General features: G+C 41.5%; 1 protein-coding gene across 2 annotated transcripts in view; it reads right to left on the bottom strand.

The window, feature by feature from the left end:
• Window positions 1-228: 228 nt before the first annotated feature.
• Window positions 229-24,747, bottom strand: part of LOC133109770 (RNA-binding motif, single-stranded-interacting protein 2-like) — a 55,536-nt gene continuing 31,017 nt past the window's right edge. Inside the window, exons 3-14 of one of the 2 annotated variants that reach the window (XM_061219348.1) lie at window positions 21,286-21,344; window positions 20,918-21,009; window positions 14,372-14,529; window positions 14,153-14,232; window positions 13,792-13,901; window positions 12,932-12,975; window positions 11,905-11,998; window positions 10,823-10,873; window positions 10,032-10,097; window positions 9,497-9,577; window positions 8,966-9,053; window positions 229-7,585 (exon numbers count right to left, since the gene is read on the bottom strand). In XM_061219348.1, coding sequence (XP_061075332.1) covers window positions 8,973-9,053; window positions 9,497-9,577; window positions 10,032-10,097; window positions 10,823-10,873; window positions 11,905-11,998; window positions 12,932-12,975; window positions 13,792-13,901; window positions 14,153-14,232; window positions 14,372-14,529; window positions 20,918-21,009; window positions 21,286-21,344 — 916 coding nt within the window. In that variant the 3' untranslated portion in view covers window positions 229-7,585; window positions 8,966-8,972. Of the gene's footprint in view, window positions 7,586-8,965; window positions 9,054-9,496; window positions 9,578-10,031; window positions 10,143-10,822; window positions 10,874-11,904; window positions 11,999-12,931; window positions 12,976-13,791; window positions 13,902-14,152; window positions 14,233-14,371; window positions 14,530-20,917; window positions 21,010-21,285; window positions 21,345-24,747 lie in introns of both variants that reach the window. The other variant, XM_061219347.1, reaches the window with a different exon arrangement.

Here is a 24,747-nt window from a genome sequence, read left to right as displayed (position 1 = left end):
TGCATGGGCAAAATATTTGCTCAAAATTTAGACATTTTTTTAAATAAATCCTCCTGCTCATTTTTAAACTAAATGATACAATAAAAATGTATTTCCTTTCTTACTGTAGAGGGATATGTTTTGGCAATAAAACACAATGGCTTTTCAGAATAACTGCTTTGATTGGCTTTCAAACGTACCACAAACCACAAGAAAGCATTATGATTCAATAACACACAGGCACACAGATGAAAAACAAGAACTTTTTTAATTAAAAAAGAAAACTGGACATGTCAAATTCAAAGAGTAAATCCAAAGAAGAAACAAAAACAATTCAAAAAGCTGTGATTTTTTTCTTCCATGAATAAAAAAACAAGAGTAACAAAGAAACCAGCAACTCTATGGCACAGGAAGACAAAAATAGCTAGCAAGCTAGCTAGCTAAATACCAAAACATTTCTCTGTTCATATATTATACAAATGAGTTATTGTATGATTGAGGAAAATGTTTAAAAGCCAATGTATTGTGAGTGAGGAGCCAGCTACATGTCTTATAAAAAAAGTTGACTTAAACCTGGAGAATTATGTTTGCCAATAGTTAGTTACAGTTAGAAGGACTAATGATGGGCATGATTCTGATCTCAGGCCCTGTCACCTTGCCAACATAAGGTGGTGTAACTTTTTTTTACTTTAAAATGGTGGCACTTTATTCAAATAAAACATCAATACCTCTGCAAGTGTATATGTCCCAGACAATACAGCCTGTTTTGGCTTATAAAAGTTTTAATATTTGAACAGTATGTCTGTGTAAAAATTACAGTTAGTGGTAGTAATGCTTACTGTACCATGAGTAATTTCCAACTTCTAGTACACAACTGTGACTGTCATTTTTTGTTTATATTGCTTATTTCTACTACTATTAATCTGATTCTATTACATATTTCCTACCTGGGCATGATTGTATTTGACTATTTCCATTTGAAGTTTAATGGGACCTGAAATGATTTAACTTCAATGACTACATATGTTGCCAGATAAAGACTCAATATTCTATAGGTTCATTCTTTTTTATTTGTTTTTATATGTTTCATAACATTATATATATGATGATGATGATGATGATAATGAATTTTGAGTTATTATTATTATTATTATTATTATTATTATATTATTTATAGTTGTGTAAGGGAAGGATGTTTAGGACCAAACATGCTGCTATTCTAAACTAAAATGAGGGGCTGATCTGTACATCTGAGGCACAATGTCTTGTTGCACTACAGCTGTCAAAGGCACATAAAGCAAGCTCCTAATTTTTTAAATCTCTCATCAATCAGTAACCACAAATTACTGTCAGGCAAAAATGTCATTATTTTTAGGGTATCCTGGTATCTAAGATTTAGTAATCAGGCATACATTTTGTTTACAGGGTTTACCAGTACAACTTGCATCAAGAATAGAACAGAATAGACGAGGGGACTTAAAAATCATAAAATAGCTCAGCCCTTAGTTGCAATTTTATGAAAAATTGGCATTGGCAAGTGTTGAATCCTCCAGGTTTTGTAAAAATGAACTGACATATTCAGCTTTGAACAAGCATAGCTCACCACTCACAAACTGCTTTCACATCTCCTGTTAGCAGCAAAACCTTTTGAAACTATGAAATAAACCATTTAAGCTACATGAGGCTAGCCAAGCTTGTGTATTTATCACAAAGAAAAAGCATGACTTTTTAACATAAGACACTATTCAAAACATGATATACCAAGAACTTCTGTGCCAACTCTGATTGGCTCTCTCACATAACAGCCTACTGCCTAGTTCCTTGTTGGCTGACTCGGTTAATCTGCAAACCTTCCCAATTAATTTATGGATTATTATGAGGTTTGAGAGACTGAGGTAAAACGATTCTCCTACAATGATGGTAGCACTTCCAACAAATAAATATGCCTTTATTTTGGGTAGCTGCATTACAGTTCCTACGCTTTTCACAATTTTAGAAACAAATCTGGACTAGCTACATGCAACTCATCAGAAATCAACCATCTTTTCATTTCAATCCAATTTCCCCCGACTTTGACCCAAATTTAGATCGGCACTTGACAAGACGTGCTTTCAAGGGAAACACTGCGACGTAACTGGTCATTTCATAGTTTCAAAGCCATGTTATGTTTCCATACATAGTGGCTGAGACATAATTTATCAGTTTCGCTTTTAAAAGTCAAGAATCAAACCTAGACTCCTTCATGAGGTGCACTCTGTGTGATAAACCTGTGATGGCAATATGTGTATCTGAACATAAAAAAATCACAAAACAAACAACAATCAACAGTAAAACAAGGAAAAGGGCATAAAATGTAAGGATGGTCCTAACAATGTTACAACAAAAAAGTAGAGCGGGGAGTCTCATTATATACAGAAAGATTTAAAGGAAAAGGCTGAAATCTCATATATCATTGTCATATCATATAACATTTTCCCTGCTCACTTAGCAATATCATCATTCTGCTTCAGATGAGTTGTGACAAATTGCATCTATCCATAGTATCTGCTACATCTCCCACAAAAAACGATGGAAGATATTATCTCCTCTGGCCAAACAGAAAATGCACAAGTAAAAAAGTTCAGCACATATGCAAAAGGAGATGAGATTTCAGCTTTTTAATCCCCTAAAGGTGTACTTGGACATACAGACAGAATGCTAAATGGTGTATGGATGGCTTTGTTGTCTTTGGTAAGATACATAAACAACACTTTTGAGAGAGAGAAACAGAGAGAGGAAGACGAAAAGAGAAAACCCAAGCAGCAAAAACAGAGAGAGAGAGAAGTGTCTTTCTCTTTCTCCAAAGTTATTTAGAGTATAAAAAACAGGACAAAGTTGACCAGGGCAGAGGAAAAATTCTATCCAATTAGATCAGGTTTCAGTGGAGTGTGGCAGGGTTGAGGACGGAGGAGGAGACTACTTTCATTGTAAACACAGGACCACAGCAAAGGTAAATCCTGCATAGTATGCCTTTAAAAGACGTAGGGCAGTTTGACGAAAGATAAGGCAGGGGAAAGGTCTGGTTGGATGGATCAAGCATTAAGGTAATTGTGACATATGTTTTAAAATCTAATTTCAGTCCAAAGTTTAATACACTTGACTAATGATTTTCATAATGCAGCACCATTACAAAAACAAAGGGGGGACATTTAATTTAATTTGGACAATTTGATGCATTTTACTCTTAATGTCCAAATTGTATAATCCCACAGGCAATTAAAGCCTGGGATTGTTTCTGAATTGTGCATGTTTGGATTCAGCATTACATTCCCTTTCCTGCACTCAAATCACCAGATTCCTTTATTTATCATTAAAGGATGTCCCAATTGAACCCTACAAAAAGTTAATGAAGCTTATAGGTTCCCCCAGAGTAGCAATGATTTTGAATCCCTAAAGTTCAAATACAAACCTTATCTTATTAGAGTGTACACGTTTATACCAAGCCATAATGCACATTCATTAATTCAGAGATATATATATCAATTTACTATCTCTGACATTTCTCTACAAAAGAGCTTACTTTAGGGAAACAAAACTTACATTACCATTCTTGAAAAAAATATTTCCAATTGAATAGCCCTTTCTGCACACACATTGTATTTGAAGTTGAATTTACAAAACCAAAAAAACAGGTCTATTTATTCCTCAAGAGGAAAACTGGCTTTCCAAGTTTAGTGCATTTCAGAAGATCCGCCATGCCACAGACTGATATCTTATAGCCACACTGCTTTGTGTACGGTGCATACAGTATGCTGCTACACATTCTGTTTCGCAAAGATACCATAGCCAGATGGGTTTCAAGGCATTTTTAAAGCTCTACCACTTATCCAGGATGTTTAACCATCCAGAAAACTTTTAGGCACCAGAAATATGACTGCTCCAAGAAATAACTATCATTACACTTGCACAGGAAGGCTACAAGAATACCAAGAATATGCTATTTGCTCAATGGAAAATGTTGCCATATTTCATAACCTAAAAAGCATGATGGCTTGTTCTTTGAATGGGTGTATGACCGCACTAACTAAATAGCCTACATTTACCTGCAGTAATTCACCTGGGAGAAAATGTATCCAAAGATATGGAGCTGATATCTGGTGATAACAAATATTGACTATTTTTGGGAGAAAATCTATATATTGAGATGAAAATGAACTAAACGTGTGGACTTGCTGCTTTTTCATCAGATTGTTTGGGGCCTGCATCCTATGATAGGTATGTTGCATGTTCTGTATGCTAAATCATTGTGTAGATTCTTTATAACATGTTTCTGGCAAAATACAATTATTATTTATTGATCACACAAAGAACATATGATAGAGTTCACCATTTAAATGTCATAACATCTCATATTTTTGGTATTTTTTCAGAATGTTTTTTTTACATCAGGCAAATTTAAGGATGGCAAAATGCTGAGTCTTGGGTGGGTCTTACCGCAAGGACTCAATACTCTTAATTTGCCAAACCTGTGCTCCTCTGTATTTATTGTTCAGGAAATAGCAGGGCTCTTTTCTGTGTGGGGAGGGGTGGGGTGGACGGAGGAGGAGACTACTTTGATTGTAAACACAGGACCACAACAAAGTCCTGCATAGCATGCCTTTAAAAGGCTTGGGCAGTTTGACGAAAGATAAGGCAGGGATGAGTGGATCAAGCATTACGGTAATTGTGACATCTGTTTTAAAATCTAATTTCAATCCAATTTTTAATACACTTGACTAATGTTTTTCGTAATGTAGCACCATGCCTGTTTAGAATTTGAAAAATTCTCTGGTAACTTTAAATGGAACGACTGCTGTTTTACATTTTGCCCAAAGCTGGCAAGACATAAAGGTTTTCATTGCAAATCAACCCCCCCCCCAAAAAATACAGCAAAGCCCTTTTTGGATATGAGTGAAAGAGAAAAAAGACATTGAAAGGAAAAAGATGCACCATATCAGAAATTTGGAAAAAGGTTTAAATAAATTTGCGGTTTGCATGGACCATGTACAAACTCACAGACTAAAGCATAATTTCAAAATCCTATGAATCTTTTAAAAAAAGCTAAAAGCTACACTCCTAAAAAAGTTATTTCCCTATTAAAGATCTACATTATCTAAAGAAATTTCTTTAAAAAAACATTTTTCAACAAAAATGACAATAAATCTAAAAAAAGTTTTCAAGTGAATTAAAAGCCCCAAAACAGAAAACATTTTTTTTTTTAAATGTGAAAGAAAGGAGTAAAACAAAGTAACAGCAGCATTGTGAAAGCAATAATCTAAAACCACCCACAGCTACTCCCGCCATCTAGCACAAAACATTATCAGACACAAAACATTGAGCTCAATTCAAAAATCGTTGCCCATGCTTTGACATGTTTAAAAAAAATTCTTATGCAACTCTGTAGTGTTTCTGTACACGTTTACATACTTATTTTACCATTTGCTTGACTTGTATGTCCACGCAAAAAAGCGAGATTGCCCAACAGTTTTCTCAGCAACTACGAGAACGAAACCGCTTAAAACCACTTCTTCAGTGCGGTGCCCTGCGATTCTGGCACCTGCCCACAGAGCAGGCCTGCGGGTAATGTGGGGAAGATGTCAGTGCTGAGCTAGAGAAGCACTATTCACTGTTGCAGAGCAGAGATATTCGTATGCTAAGTTAACACAGGCGTGTTGGAAAAAGCTTAATCACTACAGAACACTCCACAAAAAATGTACAATCTGTTTATACAAACAAATACATATATGACCTCACTGCAAAAATTAAATGATTGGGATTACGAGCAATGACTTCCTGTTTTAAGTTTGAAATGATCGTTTCTCATTTAAATGCCCTTATTGAGGGTGTTCCAGTAAGTTCATTTGCTGAACATGATCAGATTGTTAGGCTCTCTATCCAGCATTATATGCTTGCAAATTGTTTAACTTCTGCAGTTGATGAACTCTCCCGATTGTGTCGACAGCTGATATCCCTTTCTCAAAGGGTAGCTCGTCTTTGCGTCTTACAACACAAATATGAGAGTATTGATTGCACTGCCACTGGCTGTCTAAGAGATTAATATTAATTAGGCTACTAATATATCTACATCATATATAAGGGGTTTGATAGAGAGGAATGATACAACTTTTGGAAAATATTTAATTCTGTTCATGTCACATAGTCCTCACATTTCTAACAGACTGCATAATTTCATAACAGTTACAACTGAATTACACCGGGTTTAATGTCATTATAATTTGAATGAGTGTGAGCATTAATCCTTTCGGTTTGCTGCTCTAGAGATTTCAGGAACCGTTCTTCTTTCATGCTATAAAATATGTGATTCATGGGATTTGAATGCTTTCTTGAAATTTTGTAGGTGACTTCAAAATACATTAAAAAAATACTTTAAAGGAACACCAAATCTTATGCATCAAGGGTTTTTGTAATTTTGTTTTATGATAAGACAGAAATTGAAACAGGTTCTTGTTTAAAGAAATCATCTCAATGAGAATGAGTCCTTGCATAATGGCTTCAGAGTTTATTGGAGTAGAATTGAAGTATTTTCATGATAATGGATACCTGTTTGTGAATAGAATATCCAAAGTCTCAAATAAGCATTGACCCTTATCCAGATAGAAAGCTGTCTAACCTCTATGTTAAGTATTTACATACTTTGTTAAATAGGCTAATTAAATAAACTATACATGATACGTTTGTGTTTCTCCTTTTACATTCTAAAAAAATAGAACTATGACCAAAATATAAATAGAAAAATAGTCATGATTGTCTTTTGCTCTTAATAAAAATACTCTTGGTATTGTATATGAGGGAATCCGTTAAATGGTTGGTGATTTAAAAGACTAGTTTAAATAATCCTAACCATCTAGCATAACTCCATGCATTTTCAATTATGTCTGCTCTCCAGCTGCTCTGCCTCTCAATGTAATGGAAGCTGTTTAGCTGTTTTTCAATTTGGAACGGATTGGAAGTAGTAGCTTTAAGCGGTTTGTTTTTAAACTATTCATTTTTAAAAGTACAATAATGATATCAAACCTACATTGCAAAACTGGACAAAAATGCATTGTTCGAGTTCTTGAATCTGTACAAAAATTGTCCTACTGCAGCTAATAAAATGTCAAAAAACAGACACAACTAAAAAATAAAAGTTTGCATATTTTACAAAAAGAAACCTAAAAAAGACACGTTGTGTTGTAACTTTCTTTTCCTTGTCTCGCTCTGCAACTCCAGAATGTTTTAAAAAAATAAAAACTCACTATACTGCGTGCACAAAAGTAACGCTTTTGTTATTTCCCCCTTTCTCTATTTGTTATTCTGTTTTCAATGTTTTGTTTCTTCGATTTTCTGTTATCAAAATACAAATAGGTTTGTTCTCCTTCGTGGATATCCCCCACCTTTGGTTGCTTGACTCCTGAAGAAAAAAAAAAAAGCCTGACGAAATAAGCGTTTGTCCTCTCAGAAAGAAATGCGTTTCCTTTTTTGTCTTCTGTGTAAAAGTCCTGGTGCATAGTGTCCAGAGATCCGAGCCACCATCAGGCTCTGCGCAGGAGTCCCCAGACCCCACTCCAGAATGTACCTTCTCGAAGAGCTGATGAAGGGAAAAAGTACAAATGAACCCAAACCCAAATGAACTGCTCATCTACTGTCCATACAGTAAATGACCGGATATGTTCCGGATGGTACTGGATATGTTCTATGCAATAAATAGTGAATGGTCAGTTTCTGCAGTCCTGCCGTCCGTGCTCTAGACAGTTCTAGTAGGATACTCTAGAGGTAGCAATGAACATTTCGTCTTCAACCACAGCCCTGGCTACTGGTAAAGTTACAACAGCAAACCTGGAAATTGAGTTCAGCATGAGTATTTACTATTAGAGCATGGAATTCTGCTCCACCGGGGCATGCATACTCGGTAGTGCCACCCATGGTCAGCATGGGTTCAGTTAGCAAGGATCTGGCACTCATTGTTCTCCACTGACCCCTGCTGGTGGATCGAGTGCCTGCAGGTCCACTTGTTAAGTGGCACGTGGAGTGTCTTTCTCCTACCCCTCTCTGTGCAAGCGTGAGAAGCGGCCTGTGATATCACATACTACGGGGGGGAGAGTTTCCCTGTCTGTACTCTCCAAAATGGATTATGACAGTTATTCTGGAAAAAAGCTAAAATTTGGAAAAAAGCGAAACATTTTTTTTAAAAAGGTAGTCATGCTCGATGGCTATAGCTTAATCAGACTAGTAAAGAGGATGTGAATTCACATGGATGGAAACATGATGGAGGCTTTGGATCTTTACATATGAATGAAACATTTGCTCAAAGCAGCCCGCTCTCACTGTTACACTCAAGGGGAGACAAAGTGCATACCCATAACCAGGAACAAGTGCGCTGAAAGACCCTAGAGGGAAGTACAATTTCAAGTGCAAAGAGTACAACAAAGCTAAAGAATTGGGCCTATTTGATGAATCTGACAAATGATTACAGGTAGTCGTCGACTTATGACCATAATTGGTTCCGTAAGTGGAACTGGTCGTAAGTCGGCCTATGTTATAATTACCTTACATATATTATACTGTGTAAAGTTTTATCAATATTTTCTTTGTTCATTATTGTTATAACCATTGTATCACGTCTTAGTACTGTTATCATCTTTTTACATATTTTAACAACGTTCTTTTAGTTCATTCAATATACGTACTGTGCAGTATCATCTTTCTACACATTATATAAAAATTCACGAAATTGAAAATTTTTCGAACAAAAGATAAAAATAGACGAAACAAAATACGGAGCAAGTGTTCTGTATCAAAGCGTGTTTGAAAACGAGAACGAGAATGCCGTGAATGCGGGCAGCTCACCTCCAGCCTCCAGCCGTGCAGTCGCGGTCGTAAAGGTGAACGGTCGTAAGTTGCATAGGTCGTAAGTTGACGACTACCTGTATATCTAAAACTGTTTTTATACAGCACAATTCAGACTCACCTCCGCTTCACTTGCTATGCTGGTAGGAGTAGTTTGTGTGTTCTGAAGGTGTTTCTATGGCAACCTGTTGCTGCTGACCACTGTTGTCCTGGAGAGGCAGGGAATGAGGGACAACAGGGACATTTGTCACTGGATTTCATTAAACTGGATTTGCATCTCTCTGTGGCTGCTATCAGAGCTGTCCTGGTGGAGTCATGTCACAGATATCTCATTACCTCATGCACTGACCATTGCATATTTTTCCAACAGTTGAACTAACACATATTTTAACATATAGTGCTTTTGGTACAATTTCAGACATGCAGATGCTGTATAATCACCAGCTTGCCCTAGGTTAGCTGGAAGTCATGAGACCCACAATCATACAATTTACCATTTAACCATCATTGTAAAATGATGTATCAACTTTAAAATTAAAAGTATTTTTTTATTAACTCCTCAACTTTATAACTTCACAATTTTTCAGTTGTACAAGTTTTTTACTTGAGGAAACGTGGTTTCCCCACTCCTCCTTTAAGATGAGTTTCATACCTCTACTGAGACACTGGACGGAGGCACCGTGGTGTACTGTGGGATGTATGTCCCTTGCATAGCTGTGTTCGCGGGCATATACTGTGAGAGAGCAGGCAGAGAAACAGACCGTCAGTGCCATGGACATCTCTGAGACATGCAAACCCTGATTTAGCATCAGAATAAATGCCAAACGGACAGTCATGACAGCACTGATGGATGTGATTGGACATTTGAAGAGAAAAAGATGGGAGAGACACATGGTTTGCCCATACATGGGAAGCTAATACAGAAAAGTGTGAGAAATAATGTCTATTTCTGTCAGTTCTTTATGAAAATAATAGTCTGTGACATGAGCAGCAGTGCCAGACCCCCAGGCTCCTACAGCAGGGGGGATTGTTTCCACCATTTACCCTGGCTCACGTGGGTAACTGGCTGCACACATCTATGGAAATTGGATCATTAGGTGCTCATTAGACCCGCCCCCTCCCCCTAATGTTTGGAAGGCTCCTGTGGGGTGGGCATTAGGAGAGGGTTCGGTTGCCTGGTGACGGACCGTGCCGGTGCTGCCCAGGGAGAGGTGGCTGAGCTGCTGCGTGAGGGGGCCCATCATGGAGGTGGGCTGGATGGACATGGCATGGTCCAACGTGGGGGTCAGGACCGTCCCCTGGGGGGTCAGGACACACACACACACATACACGCACATACACCCACACACACAGACAGACATGGACAGCCAAACAGAGACACACACAAACACATACAGCCAGAGAGACAAATACACACATACACACACACACACACACACACCACACACAGGCAGACATGGACAGCCAAATAGAGACACACACACACACACACATTCACATGCATACACCCACACACACACAGCATACATGGACAGCCAGAGAGACAAACAAATACACACACAGACACACCATACATATAGAGACACATCACACATACAAACACACAAACACACATACAGTACACACCGGCAGTAAGTGGTCAGAGGTCAAAAGAACACTGCTTTCCTTTCATCAGATTTATCTGTCCATGTTTTGGAAAAACAGTTTTAACTGGTTGGCTTACAGTGGAAAACAGGTGCTTGTGAATATTCATATTCATTCAGAAAGGACTGTCATTTGCACTGTTCTCTTTCTAATCAATCTGGACATGCCAGGAACGCTAATAGGCACTCATTCAGAAAGTAAACTATGTTCTAGTCTTAGTTGTTCATGAATATTTAACGGTTGTCAGCATAAGCCTTTAGCATTGACAGTTAGCATAGCAGGTTGCTGGATCCTGCTACAGAGAGATAAATGTGATCTGGGGGTGCAGACTTACCGCTGGCTGCATGAGGTACGACTGGTGATGCATCCAAGAGGGACTGTGTACCTGTGGGGGTGTGTGGGGAGAGAAAAGCGTGAGGATTTTCATCCTTAATCTAATGTTACACAAAGCAAATGAGCAATTATTTGCTTAGGGCTGATACTGTAGGGGGACAAATATAATCTGCAAATACACAGACATTACATGGTATTTAGCTGACGCTTTTATCCAAAGCGACTTGCAGTTGATTAGACTAAGCAGAAGACTAAGCAATGTGGCGTTAAGGGCCTTGCTCAATGGCCCAACAGCTGTGCAGATCTTATCGTGGCTACAGCGGGGATCCCAGCCATGTAGCTTAACCACTACGCTACAAGCCAGACCATGAGCAGACCATGTGACTCCAGGACCAAGGGGTGTGTGTCTTAGGACTTAGGTCTATAGTTTGTACCACCACTAATTAAGCATAAATGAAGTATTGTAGATAATTGGAGTCCCTGTTTATATTTCCCAGATGACAGCGGCTGCTATTGCCCTGCAAAAATATCATAAACATCAGTCAGAATGATATGACTGTAATATGGATTATTAGGAAACTAGCCCTACAGGTATAGTTTCCTAATAATCCATATTACAGTCATATCATCCTTACACTTATGTTTGCTTACGGTGGTTCGTAGGATGAAAACACAACTGGTAAAATCTGAGATATTGAAATATAGGAGACTGCTATCGCTGTTAGCCCTAGGTCCAACTTATTTCACCATTCAAAGAATCATTGAATCATTGCTCTCATTGAATGCATGGAGAACATGCAGCTTCGATCTTCAAAAGCACAGTGATCTAGTGTACTAGCCAAAGGCAAAATAGACCTGTTACTGCTAAAATATCTACAGATCTACTGTATAAGAATCTCTTTGTGCATTCATCAAGTCAGATCTACCCTGTCTTTATGAGCACTGTCAACACCCGCAAGACCGTGTGCATATTCCTCAGTAAATATGACCCCAAAGAGAAATCGTGTTTGATAATGTTGAATGTAAGCCAGAGACACACACCAGTCTATGCAGTTTGGGATTGGGGGGTGGGGGAGCACTAACCTGGTAGGAGGAGACAGGAGAATGCATATATGGGGAAAGGGACGGCTGAGCAATCATTCGGTTGGGGGCGATGCTGTAGGGGGACGAATAGAACCTGCAAACACACAGACAGGCCACACGTCAGACTGACTTTGAGGCCGAATATGTGCTATACAAGTGATTGGTATTGTAGTTCCTTAACTGCCCACCAGGTGGAAGTATGTGATTAGGCTGCCTTCAGTAGCCTAGCTAGTGTTTCTTGTTGTGTTTGTTTTGTGTGTTTTGTTGTTGTCCTGTGACTGAAACCGTGTACCAAAATACAATATTTTCAATTCAAAATGTGCAATAAAATGAACAATATGCAACAATGGAACAAACGTGCAATATGTTTGAAATGAATATTGAGGAGGAAACAACATTTCACAGTTGAAACAAGGACATTTAATGAGCAGTCTATGGGATGTTGCCTAAAACGATTTAACTATACATTTCACACATTCCGTGGCCTACGGGAGTACCACTGCATGGTTATCCAAATCTTGCAATCAGTATTGCAATTCTTAACTAAATTAGTTCCATATTTGACACAAAGAGCTATTCTTCTGTAACTGAGATTAAAACACATTCTGTCCAATTTTCAAATCCAGCAATTCTACTTTGATTAGAAAATAATGTGTTCAGTAAGTTCCCCTCAATATTATAGAGCACAGTCAGTTCATTGCCAACTTTTGCTTGGGACAAACATGGAAAAATATAAAATTCATATTATTTCCCGCAAACATTTCCCTCAATGAATGTCACATTCAATCATAATTTAAGAGAAGAAACTGTTGGAACTGTTAACTTTAACTTCCCTACTTTCATAAAATATATGAATTATTTAGACACAAGTTTGTATTGTGTCAAATGTGACACAGTTTCAGATGTAGTAGTTAATGTAGTTAATTCATTTCCTTCGAATTTTGATCTGGAAATGAACCAAACTGAAGAAAAAACGGGTTGAGTGTGGTTTATGCAGGGCGTGAGAAGGTGGGGGGGCTGAACTCACCCGTTCTGTAAGGCTGTCGGGTCGTACGTTAACGTCATCCCTCCCTGTGAAAGCACAAGAGAATCTCTGGTGATGCAATGCATAATCAAAGAAAAGACACTTCATTTGCCTCAACCTCAGGGAGGGCCACTGAGTCTGCTGGTTTTCATTGCTACTCTGCACTATTTGTTCAATTAAAGCAGTGAATTACATAGTTAAGCTGGTTTCTTGGGTCAGACTTGGTTGCTGTTTTTGAGCTGAAGTCAAACATCAGTAGGACAAATGGTTCTTCAAGACAAGGGCTGAGAACCACTGTTTTAGCACACCATGTTCAACAATGTGCTTTTTTTGGACACCATTTTGTTTTACTACCTCTCTGTTGTACAGAATTATCAGTGAACTGTCTGATAGTCTCTCTGTCGGAGACACGGTTGTTGTACACTTGAGCAAGGCATGTATTTTGAAGGACTTGATGAAACAAAAACCATCTGCATGAATGAATAAGTGAGATTTAAGATGGATGGCTGTCTGTGAAAAACTGCTTAGGACCAGAACTTATTGAGCTGTTAATTTAACACTAGCCTTTGTCATTTATGTTTTAGAAGCCTTTCTTGGAATTTTTTTTCTTTCAACAAATTATTTTCACTAAAAACTGTGAAAACCAATGTCTTCAATTATGCATCCTTTGGATTTGCAAAAGTATTGAGAAGCAACTTAATTCTAAAACAGCCAGTATTCTCTCCATGAGGGAAGAGGAATAATAAAATGTCCTCTGGCTTCTATTTTAACCCTTAATTAATATTCTTTGCTGGAGAGAAATTTGTAATTTGTATTTTTATATCACACAAAGAAACATGGCAAAATATGAGAAAACCCCTCACTGTCTCCCCATCCCTGGTCCAAGGCCGTCCATTCTGGAGGTACTTCCCCTGGTTCTGCCGCTTCTTCTGTCCCCCATCCGCAAACTTACACAACAACGGTTCCGTGGGCACTGGCAGGGAGGGGGGACACACACGTCATCACCAACAAAGGAACAATCCACTTCTTAAAATGTCAATTAAAATGTCCATTGTCCATGTTATTACATTAATTATTACTTGAAATGATTCCAATGAAAAGCATTAAAGAGCTGCAGAAATGTCCTTCAGTGGCTGCTGAGGCTAATTACAGGGGCCTTGGATTAGGAATCAACGGTAGTTATGTCACCGTCGCACTGTGAAAAGCAAAAGTGCAATGACTTACCTGGGACACCAGGGGGAGTTTTGATGTATTTGCCATTAAAATGCTGAATGATGGCTTCACATTTCTCTGTGGACTCCATCCTGAAAGTCAGTTAAAATAGACTATTAATATATACTCCTATATATATTTAATATAGTGGGGAACCTCACAGTGCTGTTATTCCCTGTCTGAATTGGTATGGTTGTTTGGTAAATACCAGTGAGGCGAAGGGGCTGTTACCTGGCGAAGCCCACGCCGCGGCTGGTCCCGTTAGCATCGCGCAGGATGCGGGTGGATATGACCTGGCCAAAGGGCTTCAACATGGCCTCCAGCTCCTGCTCGTCCATGGATAGCGGCAGGTTAGAGATGTACAGGTTGGTAGGGTCCTGCTCTTGTTGCTATGAGACGAGAGGGAGGGGTGGGGCTTATTCAAGGCGCACACGCAGAGCTGAGGCAAAGGGAGGATGCTTGCTCGCATGAATAAAACTTCAGTTTGATGCGTTTTATGAATATTCGTTAATGGGACGAGGCCAAGGACGATACTGTGGCAGTGAATGTTCTGCCCTTGGGCCGGCCTCCTCCTGAATATTCATGAGCTCCAACACACCAGACCTTCTGCAGTTAGGAGGTAGAGAGGTCAGAAGGAACACAGGAGCTGACCATCTGGCCATTTAACAGAATCTGCGGTCTAATTGGGTCAGTGCTCAGAACATTCAACCAAAACTTTCTCTGGGTTTCATTTTAGATATAGAGTGCTGTGTGTAACTCTTTGGATTGTGACACGATTGGGACATGATCTCCAGATGACGAATACCAAATCCTCTTGCAGATTAAGTAACTTTCAGATATGGTGCTTTCAATTAAAAAAATCTAAATCTCAATTGAATAAACTAGCTTAATCTTAATATCGTAATACAAATTTTATATATCCTAAAATCTATTATTAACTAAACGATTATTAAACACGATTTTAATTGTGCAGGGTCTTTAAATGCTTGTCTCAAAGTTGATTAATTTAATAAAGATATACAGGAGAACCATTAATCTGACATACATCCGGATCTCCCACAATGACAGATGTCATAATAAACAACAAAGTAAAAGAGAAATATCTGTTTGAATATGTTAGTGCACTGATTTTTTGTTTATTTGGTATTTAGAGATGTACTGACTTTGCATATAAAATATATGGAATGTTAGCTATTTTGAGACACTGTAAAAATATATAGCAGATATTTTAAATCGAAATAAATATACTTTTTAAATGTAATACAACAACCCAGAGGACAGGAAAAAAAACATACTTTTCTTTTAAGAATGGTACAACAGATTTCATAGTCATTTTACGTGACTAATTCACCCCAGTCAGAACTAGCTGTACCAGCAGGACGAATGGGGGAAGAGCTTTAGCAGGCGTAGCTCTGATTGGCTGTGAAAGCTGAACCGAGCGTGAGTTCTGCGAAACCCAGAGGAAACATGGCCTGGATTCTAGATGGGGCGGCAAAGGGGTGGGACCAGCGACTCAGAGGAAACAGAGGAGAACTGGAGAGAGGGATCGGGAAAACGTAGCCGGGACAGAGAAGAGAAGCAGAGGAGCTGGGGGGGGGCTAGAGAAAGGAGAGTGGGACGTGTGTGTGTGTGTGTGGGGGGGGGGGGTTAGGGGTGGTAATGGAGGTGGAGAGCGGAAGGAAGAGAAGATAGAAACTGAAGGAAGGAGTGAGGGAGTGAGGGAGTGAGTGAGGGAGGGAGGGAGAGGCAGGGAGGAAGGGAGTGAGGGAGGGAAAGGGGGAGTGAGGGAGGGAGATGGAGGGAGAGGGAGGGAGGGAGTGAGGGAGGAAGGGAGAGGGAGGGAGGGAGTGAGGGAGGGAGGGAGAGGGAGAGAGGGAGGGAGGGAGGGCTGTCAGGACTTTAACTGAACTCCGTCCCTGGGGCGCCCACATTTCTCTGTCCAAATTTTTTATTACACAGCTATTCAGTGAAGAGGGCAAAAAGCAGGCCCATTGTGCAAGCCCATGTGCGAGTGTGTCAGTGAGAGAGTGTGCATGTGTGTGTGTGTGTGTGTGTGTGTGTGTGTGAGTGTGAGTGTGTGTGTGTGTGTGTGTGTGTGTGTGTGTGTGTGTGTGTGTGTGAGTGTGTGTGTGTGTCGCACAGACAGGCAAAAGGAATGTGGCTTCAGCTCAAGAAGGTCTCTTTGTCATTGCTGCGGCAAATGGCTATATATAAACTATGGACTCCATTGTGTCGTCTTTGCTTGGTGACAAGGCCTGTCACGTTTAATACGCGACATTCTACAGGGACAAAGGACACACATCTTCACTCCTTCATACACTGCGACTGCAGCTTATCCTATTTGCGGACAATAAGAACACTTCAAATGAATGACGTAAAAAAGAAGAAGAAGACATTAGCAGACAATTCCTTAATGGGCAGTTATAATATGACTTAAAGCTTGATGGCTGTATGTAATTGGTTAAGCAGTGCACTCCTCTGTTCGCTCACAGTGTGCCGATATGCGCCACTGGCACTGCGATATGAGAGACAAACTGGGTGCGGCCCTCTGGGGTGTGTGCGTTCTCAGCGCCAGCAGGATAAGAGACCGAGGGGTCATCAGCCAGCTCAGTTCCCGTGGCCTTCAAGGTAATTACCAGTTTACAACACCCAGAAACTGTTGGAATGAGCCTAGTAGTAATTACAAGCAGAAACTCCAGTTAGAATTCTGTACCTTGCATTACTGGCTTGGCGACCTTTAAATTTTGACCTGTCACCCTCGTGGTGGACGAGGACCAGGGCTTCAGGCCTCTGAATGACACTGCAACTGCAACTCGGGAAGTGCAGTATTTTTTAGTCTGGTTGTTCTCGCATTCCACATAATTTCTTTTTATTTCTAAAACAGGATTCTCCCCAGAATGCAAAAAAGGTTACAGGGAAATTAAAAACCATGTAAAGGGGAAACATATTCAAAGCTGAAGGGTAGAACTGGAAGCTTAAGACTCATTATGTTTTCCCCTAACCCATGCTCCAAAGTTTCAGAAGGGATATGTCCTATCGCCTCCATCTTAGTTTGATGGGATATCTTTTTACCGATTGTTTTCAGCATTTGTAAAAAACGGAGAGCCATTTTTGCTCAATCGGTAGAACTAGTCCCACACTGCAACACAGCGCTGGCAACGCAGCAAAACGACAAGGCAGTGGGTATAATTTCTGATCTCTTCAATATTTCCCTGGGAGTTCAACTTTTGTTGTCACGGTCACAGACAGCGTACACATACCTAACAGATTGAGATGGGTGGCTTACGCGCTGCGTGTTTACTGTGTGACTGAGCGGTGCCAAACCCTGGTCGAGCCTGTCTGTTGAGCTGCCATCAAGGTGCTACGTGAACGCTGACGACAGGCCGTGGAGGAGGGGCCCCAGAAAAACAGAACGTCTCCGTTTTTTTAAAAGCTTCTTTGTCTGTCCTTTCTCCCTCCACGAGGGAAACAATCCTCCCACACAATCAACACCAAACTCCCACATCACTTTTCAGTACATATCATGTCCAGGACCTGTTTACTATCAGGGAGGGTGTGGTCTGCATGGTTTGGCAGAGATGTTTTCTGCTTTGGGAATTTTGCTCTAAGCACATTTCCCGTAAAAGGAATTATAATTTATGGTTTCACTTTCTACTGCTTGAAAAGGGCAGACAGTAATAAACTGTCTGGGTGCTGTATGCATCCTTACCCATATTACTTATTTGTCTACAGGTAAGTTTAGAGTAGCCGAATTTGAAACTTCAACTTCAAAAATATCATTGCGTACAGTATGTACTGTATTACAATAAATACAATCTTTCAGATATAAACAATGCAACTGGGGCATTTTCTTCAGAAGGTTACAGTAAATGTGCCCTGCAGTTCCTACTCCTCCTGCCCAGAGGGCTCAGCAGTCGACTTGTTATGCCTGGAAATGTAGAGAGCTCAGTCGATGTGTGTAAGCGCCTCACCCAGCACCTGACCGCAAAGCAGACGGAGGAATTCAGATAGAGAGAGACGCCCCTGAAAAGCCCCTGGGAGGCGAGCGAGGGCCCGGGCTTCTGCGGATGAGGGCCACCCGCGTGCTCGTCCACCCCAGCCCCCCCCCCCGCCCCCCCCCAGCCCCCGTATCGCAGTGGAGTCCGCGGCGGGCCGTCGCCATTGTCATTGCCGCGGGCGCCAGAGCACGCTCCCCTGGCTCTCCCAGCGGGGAGCTCTGAATGGCAGACGGATTGGCTTAATGAGACTACAAGAAGCCCCTTTCACGCGCCGACGCCCGCACAAAGGCCCAGCAGCCGCCCGCTGGCCCTCCCCACAGGGCGCACAGACAGAGGGGAAGGGCAGAGAGAGAGAGAGGGAGAGAGGGAGAGAGGGAGAGAGGGCGAGTGGGAGGGAGAGGGAGACTACCTGGGACTGCAGACACCTCTCTTTCCTTGGCCATTTACCCATGTAACACAATACTGTTTGTACAAAATATACTTCTATATATACTCTCAGTGGCCTGTTTATTAGGTATAGCATTCTAGTACTGAGTAGGGCCTCCATTTGCCCCAGAATAGCTTGAATTCTTCCTGGCACGGATTCGACGAGGTGCAGAAAATTTCATTAGAGATTCTGGTTCATGTTAACATGTTAGCATCACGCAGTGCTGCAGATTTGTCAGCTGCACATTCATGCTGTGAATCTCCTGTTCCACCATATCCAAAAGATGTTCTATTGGATTGAGATCTGGTGACTGTGGAGGCCATTGCAGTACACTCGGCTCATTGTCCTGTTCATGGAGCTAGCTTGAGGTGACTTGCTTTGTGATGTGGTGCGTTATCCTGCTGGAAGTAGCTATCAGAAGACTGTGGCCATAAAGAGATACAAGACCATACTCAGGTAGAGTGTGGCATTTCAGTGATGCTGAATTTGCATTAAGGAGCCTAATGTATGCCAAGAAAATGTTATCCCCCCCACCACCAGCCTGAACCTTTGACACAAGGCAGGATGGATCCATAGATTCATGTTGTTTACACCAAAGTCCGACCTGACCATCTGCATGTCGCAGCAGAATTCAAGATTCTTCAGACCAGGCAACATCTTCAACTCTCCAGTTTTGGTGAGCCTGTGCCCACTATCACCTCAGTTTCCTGTTCTTAGCTGACATGAGTGGAACCTGGTGTGGTCTTGTGCTGCTGTAGCCCATCCACTTCAAGGTTCGATCTGTTGTGTGTACAATCATTCCAAACTAGTCATATTTCTTCCCCATTCCAATATTTGGTCTGAACAACTGAACCTCTTGACCATGTCTGCATGGTCAATATTCATTGAGTTGCTGCCATATGATTGGCTGATTAGATTTGCGTTAACGAGTTGAGGTACTGGTGTACCTAATAAAAAAAGATTGAGTGTAATGAATTCATATAAATACATATAAATACTATATGTAGGTATGAACTTCTAAAACATTGCATAATTACCAATAGAAAAATAGTGGTTTGGCTCCTTTTTCCCGAAATGTAGGTCAGTGAGCCCTCTGTGACCTGTGAGCCCATGAAGCCTGCCATCTGCAGCATGGCGTATCTGCTCAGCCCTCAGCTGCAGGGCCAACTGGACCCCCAAAGAGCCAGCGGCCCCCAAAGAGCCAGCGCCCCCCAAAGAGCCAGCGGCCCCTGTCACCTGGCCCAGGCCACGGTGCCTGGAACAGCATCTTCTGACAGTCCAGATATGCTGCTTTTTTTGGGTCTTCAGGGGCCGAGGGACACGCACACACGCATACATGCCTGGACACACGCAAACACACACACACACAAGAGCAGGTGACACTTAAAACTAGGACATGGTGCGCGGTGCAACGACACCCTGAACAAGGTGGCTACGGCTCCACAGGAGGGCCAGCTTGGGGGCAGTGACTCCGGCTCCGCTATCCAGAGTTTGTCCACATTCTGAGCAGACACACCTCGCACAGCAAAATTCCTTAAAACATATTCTCCCCCACCCCCCCAAACAAATTCCACTCTGCTTTTTCTTTTTCTTCCAAATTCTGAATACTTCAACAGTCTTATCACTTCTGGGAACGCCTGTCGATTTTCGATGACCCCGAGGACCACGCACTCTCCTCTGAAACAGCCCGCGCTTTTTTTATGATCTCAAACGATAAAAAAAAGACTTAAGACTTCACTTGGACTCACTCAACATGATGTAGGCACAAGCCTGTCTCAGGCAATAGGATTTTAATTATTTAGATTTTTGCATAAAATATCAAATATGCATACAGTTTGCAAACAAATGTCCATTTTTGTGAAGGGCATTGCGCGAAAATAGAAAATTAATGTTCATTATGTATGCATGCTGTAGTTTGAAAAACAGAACGGAATATGGTACGGTGTAAAATGTACAGTTAGGATTGGGATGATGCTGGTTTGCTAATAGACTATAAGTCGTGGAGCCACGTTTTGGTTTTGTTTTACCACACGCGTTAGGTGAGGCACACACTTTTTTCGGTCAAACAACAAAGGGAGTGAATACTAACAGTATTAACATTTTATTAACCTACATATCATGACCTACATATCATGATACTAAAAATGTTTTTGCCTTTACCACAATGTTTAGTATCTGACTGTCAATAATTAAACAGTACTTTAGCTGCATTTGAACCTTGAACCTTGTGGTCAGCAGCCTTGTCCACTGGACCATTGCATAAACGTCAAAGCCCAAAGGTCAACAGACAACAATAAAGAGGAAGTGATTCATATATGTTTGACAGACAGGTAATGGAGAAGGGGCTCTTACCTTGGCCATCTGTGCCTGGACGCCACTGGCCTTCAGGGCGGTCACTGCCTTCTGCGCAGCGGCGGGACTGTCGAAATCAACAAAGCCATAACCTGCGAGGGGCACACGGTGTTGGTGAGAGGGATAAGCACTACCGCCCAGCAGGCCTCCAAAGTGGACAATGCTGAGGGGCAAGTTCACTTTACAGGGCTGCGTTCAAAATGGCCGAATGAAAACAGGGAAACAAGACGACTCGTCACTCGTCAGGTGTCAAGTGTGAGCGTCAGTCCTGTTATGTAATACAGCGGCTTCTGACTTGAGAGAGACCAGGCATGTTTACAATGCATTGTGGCAGAAAAACAAGAAAACTGAAAAATTGCAGCTCTTACCTTTGCACTTGTTGGTGGTCTTGTCCAGGATGGCCTTAGTGGAAACGATCTTCCCATACCTTAAAAATAAAGAGAGTGGCGTCACATGGGTCACAGAGACAGAAATCCGGAGGATGCCCATGAACCTGTGGGCCTGTTACGCTGCTGCTCCGCTTTACCGCTGGGTATGTGCTATGGTATGCGCTATTTTTGCGCTATCCGCTATTGTTGCGCTATGCGCTATTGTTGCGCTATGTGCTGTTTTTGCACTATGTGCTATTGTTGCGCTATGTGCTATTGTTGCGCTATGTGCTATTTTTGGGCTATGTGCTATTTTGGGGCTATGTGCTATTGTTGCGTTATGTGCTATTGTTGCGCTATGTGCTATTTTTTCGATGCCAAACAAGATATCGCCTGAGGATGAAAACAATTTGTTCCAGTCTCTCTTGCCCCCCTCCTCCGTCTGCCTGCTCCTTTCACCTCTGACAGTTCCCACCCCACCCTGTTTCATAAACTGGTGTGGATTGCCTCGCACGATCCCGCATTGTTGTGTACAATGTCTGGGAGGGCCGCTCTGACATTACCTGCACAATGGAGCAGGTGAATGCTTGCTATTATCAATCTGATGGTATTATGCAGCATATGCACTGCAGTGCGTTATTGAGAAGGTGATGCATGATTTGCTGCTGATTTCCAAGGCCTGGCTCCATTCCAGCCAGTAACCTGACCTGTGCGGCCCTGCGCATTGCTTGTAAACATACTGTGGGCCTCTGACAACCAGGGCGCCCTAACTAAGAATACCCCCTGTCTCCTCCCTCAAATCCCAGTGCCCCACCTATACCATCAACAACCACACAATATTGGCTCCCAAAACAGAGTGTGGGATCAGTGTAGCTGACCCGTAACTAAAGCCAAGTGGCTAACTGACTCACGTGGTGACTGGTGTGGGGTCAGGGCAAATCATTTATTCCCACCCCATCAGTTGCACAGATGGCTAACCAGCATGACTAATTTTGTTTTCCACAATCCTTTCATTGTATGGGAATACAACTTGCAAACGTGTATCTGCACATATCTGCATTCCATGATATTTATATAATTATAAACAGAATGACTTGACTGTAAGGTTACCCACCATTCTTTCATAGAATATTTGTAACCCTTTTCCTTAACTCAACCCCATAAAACCTACTTAATGCTGAGCCAGCTGATTTCACTAATTAGTTCTACCTTCTGGCTGAAGAATTGAGCAAATTGACAAATCCAGGTGACTGGAACATGTTACTGGGGAGTACTTTCTCTTTCTGAACCTGGATTTTCTACCCCTGGTCATAAACAGTCATGGGTGCTCATTACAGCATTGTGACAAATGTCATAACACTGTCACGGTGAAAAATGTTTAGTGTTTGTTTCTGAAATGCTTTGGAAGCTACACTTCAGATTTCAAAAAATTACTCTTACCCTGAGTGATGTTACTTGGTCTCATTTCACCTCCCAGAGTAATGCATAATGAGCAGCTGATTAAAGATGCACAGTACAGACCATCGGCAGAAGTGTAAATACAACGGAGGCTGGGTGCCTGCTATATTGTGTGAGGACGAACACCGTGTATGAGCCCGCACTGCAGTTTAGGCAAGACACACACCAAGCGTAGGTTAAAAATGAGCCAATGGAAAGGAGACCGATATCCACTCACGGACTTTGTCCTGCGAGTAAGCGGGGCTCGTGTTGTATTCCATCCGCTGCGGGCTGCAGCAAACAGAATGTGCCTCTGAAGCACGGCCGGTGTGGACATCGTTAATCTAGGTCAGCCTCGCAGACCGTCTGAGGCCACTTACTGTAGTATTATCTCAATTATCCTATCGATTACACGGGAGAGACGCCACCAATTAGCGTGGGTGAAAATCCCAAACTGTACATCAATGTGACAGAAATGCAAACATCTTAGATCAAGAGCACCAAGGGCACAGATGATAATTTATGCAGTGGAAATATAACATCTCTGCGGTGTACATTTATGGAGTGTTATGGTACATGTCGTCATTGAGTACGAAGGAGTTATCAAGTTCACTACTTAAAAATAAATGGGTGTGACATAATCCCTATGCAAAGCAAGACAATCTTGTGTATCTTCTGTGATATTGATATGTTCGGTGATCTTCTTCTGATCACACTGTGCCATATATTGACTTCATACCCCAAACTGTGAGATAGTTAGACAAATTATATATATAAGATTATGAAACAGAACATGAATGAGAAAATGCATCAATAATAAATCAATAATGAATGCTAATTTACACTGGACATCTTGAAACAACCTGTTAACATTGTAAACATCTACAGAGTTCCATACTGTTACAAACGTGATCACACATTTTTGAAGAATACCAGAATACAAACGTTTCTGTTATGAATAGACATGCAATTAAGCGTAATTACTCTTCACTGAATGACTAATCGAGATCATTTAGGCTCTGAAAAGGTGTGATCGATTTCTCGGTGTGTGTGTGGCTTCACAAGGAGGCTGTCCCACCATCCCGCCAGCAAGTGAATTATAGCCTCTGAAACCCAGACACTGAAACTGCAGGGCCCGAATTCTTCTCGTGGGCCCCAGATTTTCTGATGAAAACCACATTGGTCAAATGTCTTTCCTCCGCCTTGTACAATAAAAAGCCACCGTTATTGGAGAGCTACATCAATGTGCTGCCTCTACACTCTTGCCAATTATAATATTGGCGGTAGTAAACCACATGACTGCTGTGGCGTGATTCAGGCACTGTGGATTTAAGGCATGCGGATATGAAACCAGCATTGCTGTTTGCATAAGTAAGGCTGAAATCAAAAGCATATCCCGTGTAAGAGTGTGTGTCTGTGTTTGGGGAAACGGCAGCATATGCTCTCGCTACCTGTAATGCTCCAAAGAATACACACGCTCTCAAGAGTGCTGAAGATTGCGTGTCAGAGGAGACATTTGTGTATAATGTCGATTTTCCTTTTTAATAATCACATTTTTCTTTCCACTTCTTTGCATGTTAGTGTGCTTGGGTAGCCATCTGCTAACCGACTTGAGCTTTTCAGAGCAAATGAACAGGTTGTGCATAATTGTGACCAGTTTAGTGAAACAACAACCTGTGGCAAGGTCTCTGGAGTGCTCCGGAGGAGAGAAGCAAATGTGTGCGCATGTGTTTGTGTGTATTTACAGCATCTGCTTATGTTTGTCTGTGTGTATGTAAGTTCATGTTTTTAAACCTGTGTGTTTAAACCTGTCAGTGTGCACTGATGTGCCTGCGTGTGTGTCTGTGTGCACTGACGAGCCTGTGTGTGTGTCTGTGTGCACTGACAAGCCTGTGTGTGTGTGCCTGTGTGTGTGTCTGTGTGCACTGACATCCCTGTGTGTGTCTGTGTCTGTGTGCACTGACGAGCCTGTGTGTGTGTGTCTGTGTGCACTGACGAACCTGTGTGTGTGTGTGTCTGTGTGCA

Source organism: Conger conger, chromosome 14, assembly GCF_963514075.1.
Source record: "Conger conger chromosome 14, fConCon1.1, whole genome shotgun sequence".
Taxonomy (NCBI): domain Eukaryota; kingdom Metazoa; phylum Chordata; class Actinopteri; order Anguilliformes; family Congridae; genus Conger; species Conger conger.
This window is presented reverse-complemented; position numbering and strand designations above follow the sequence as displayed.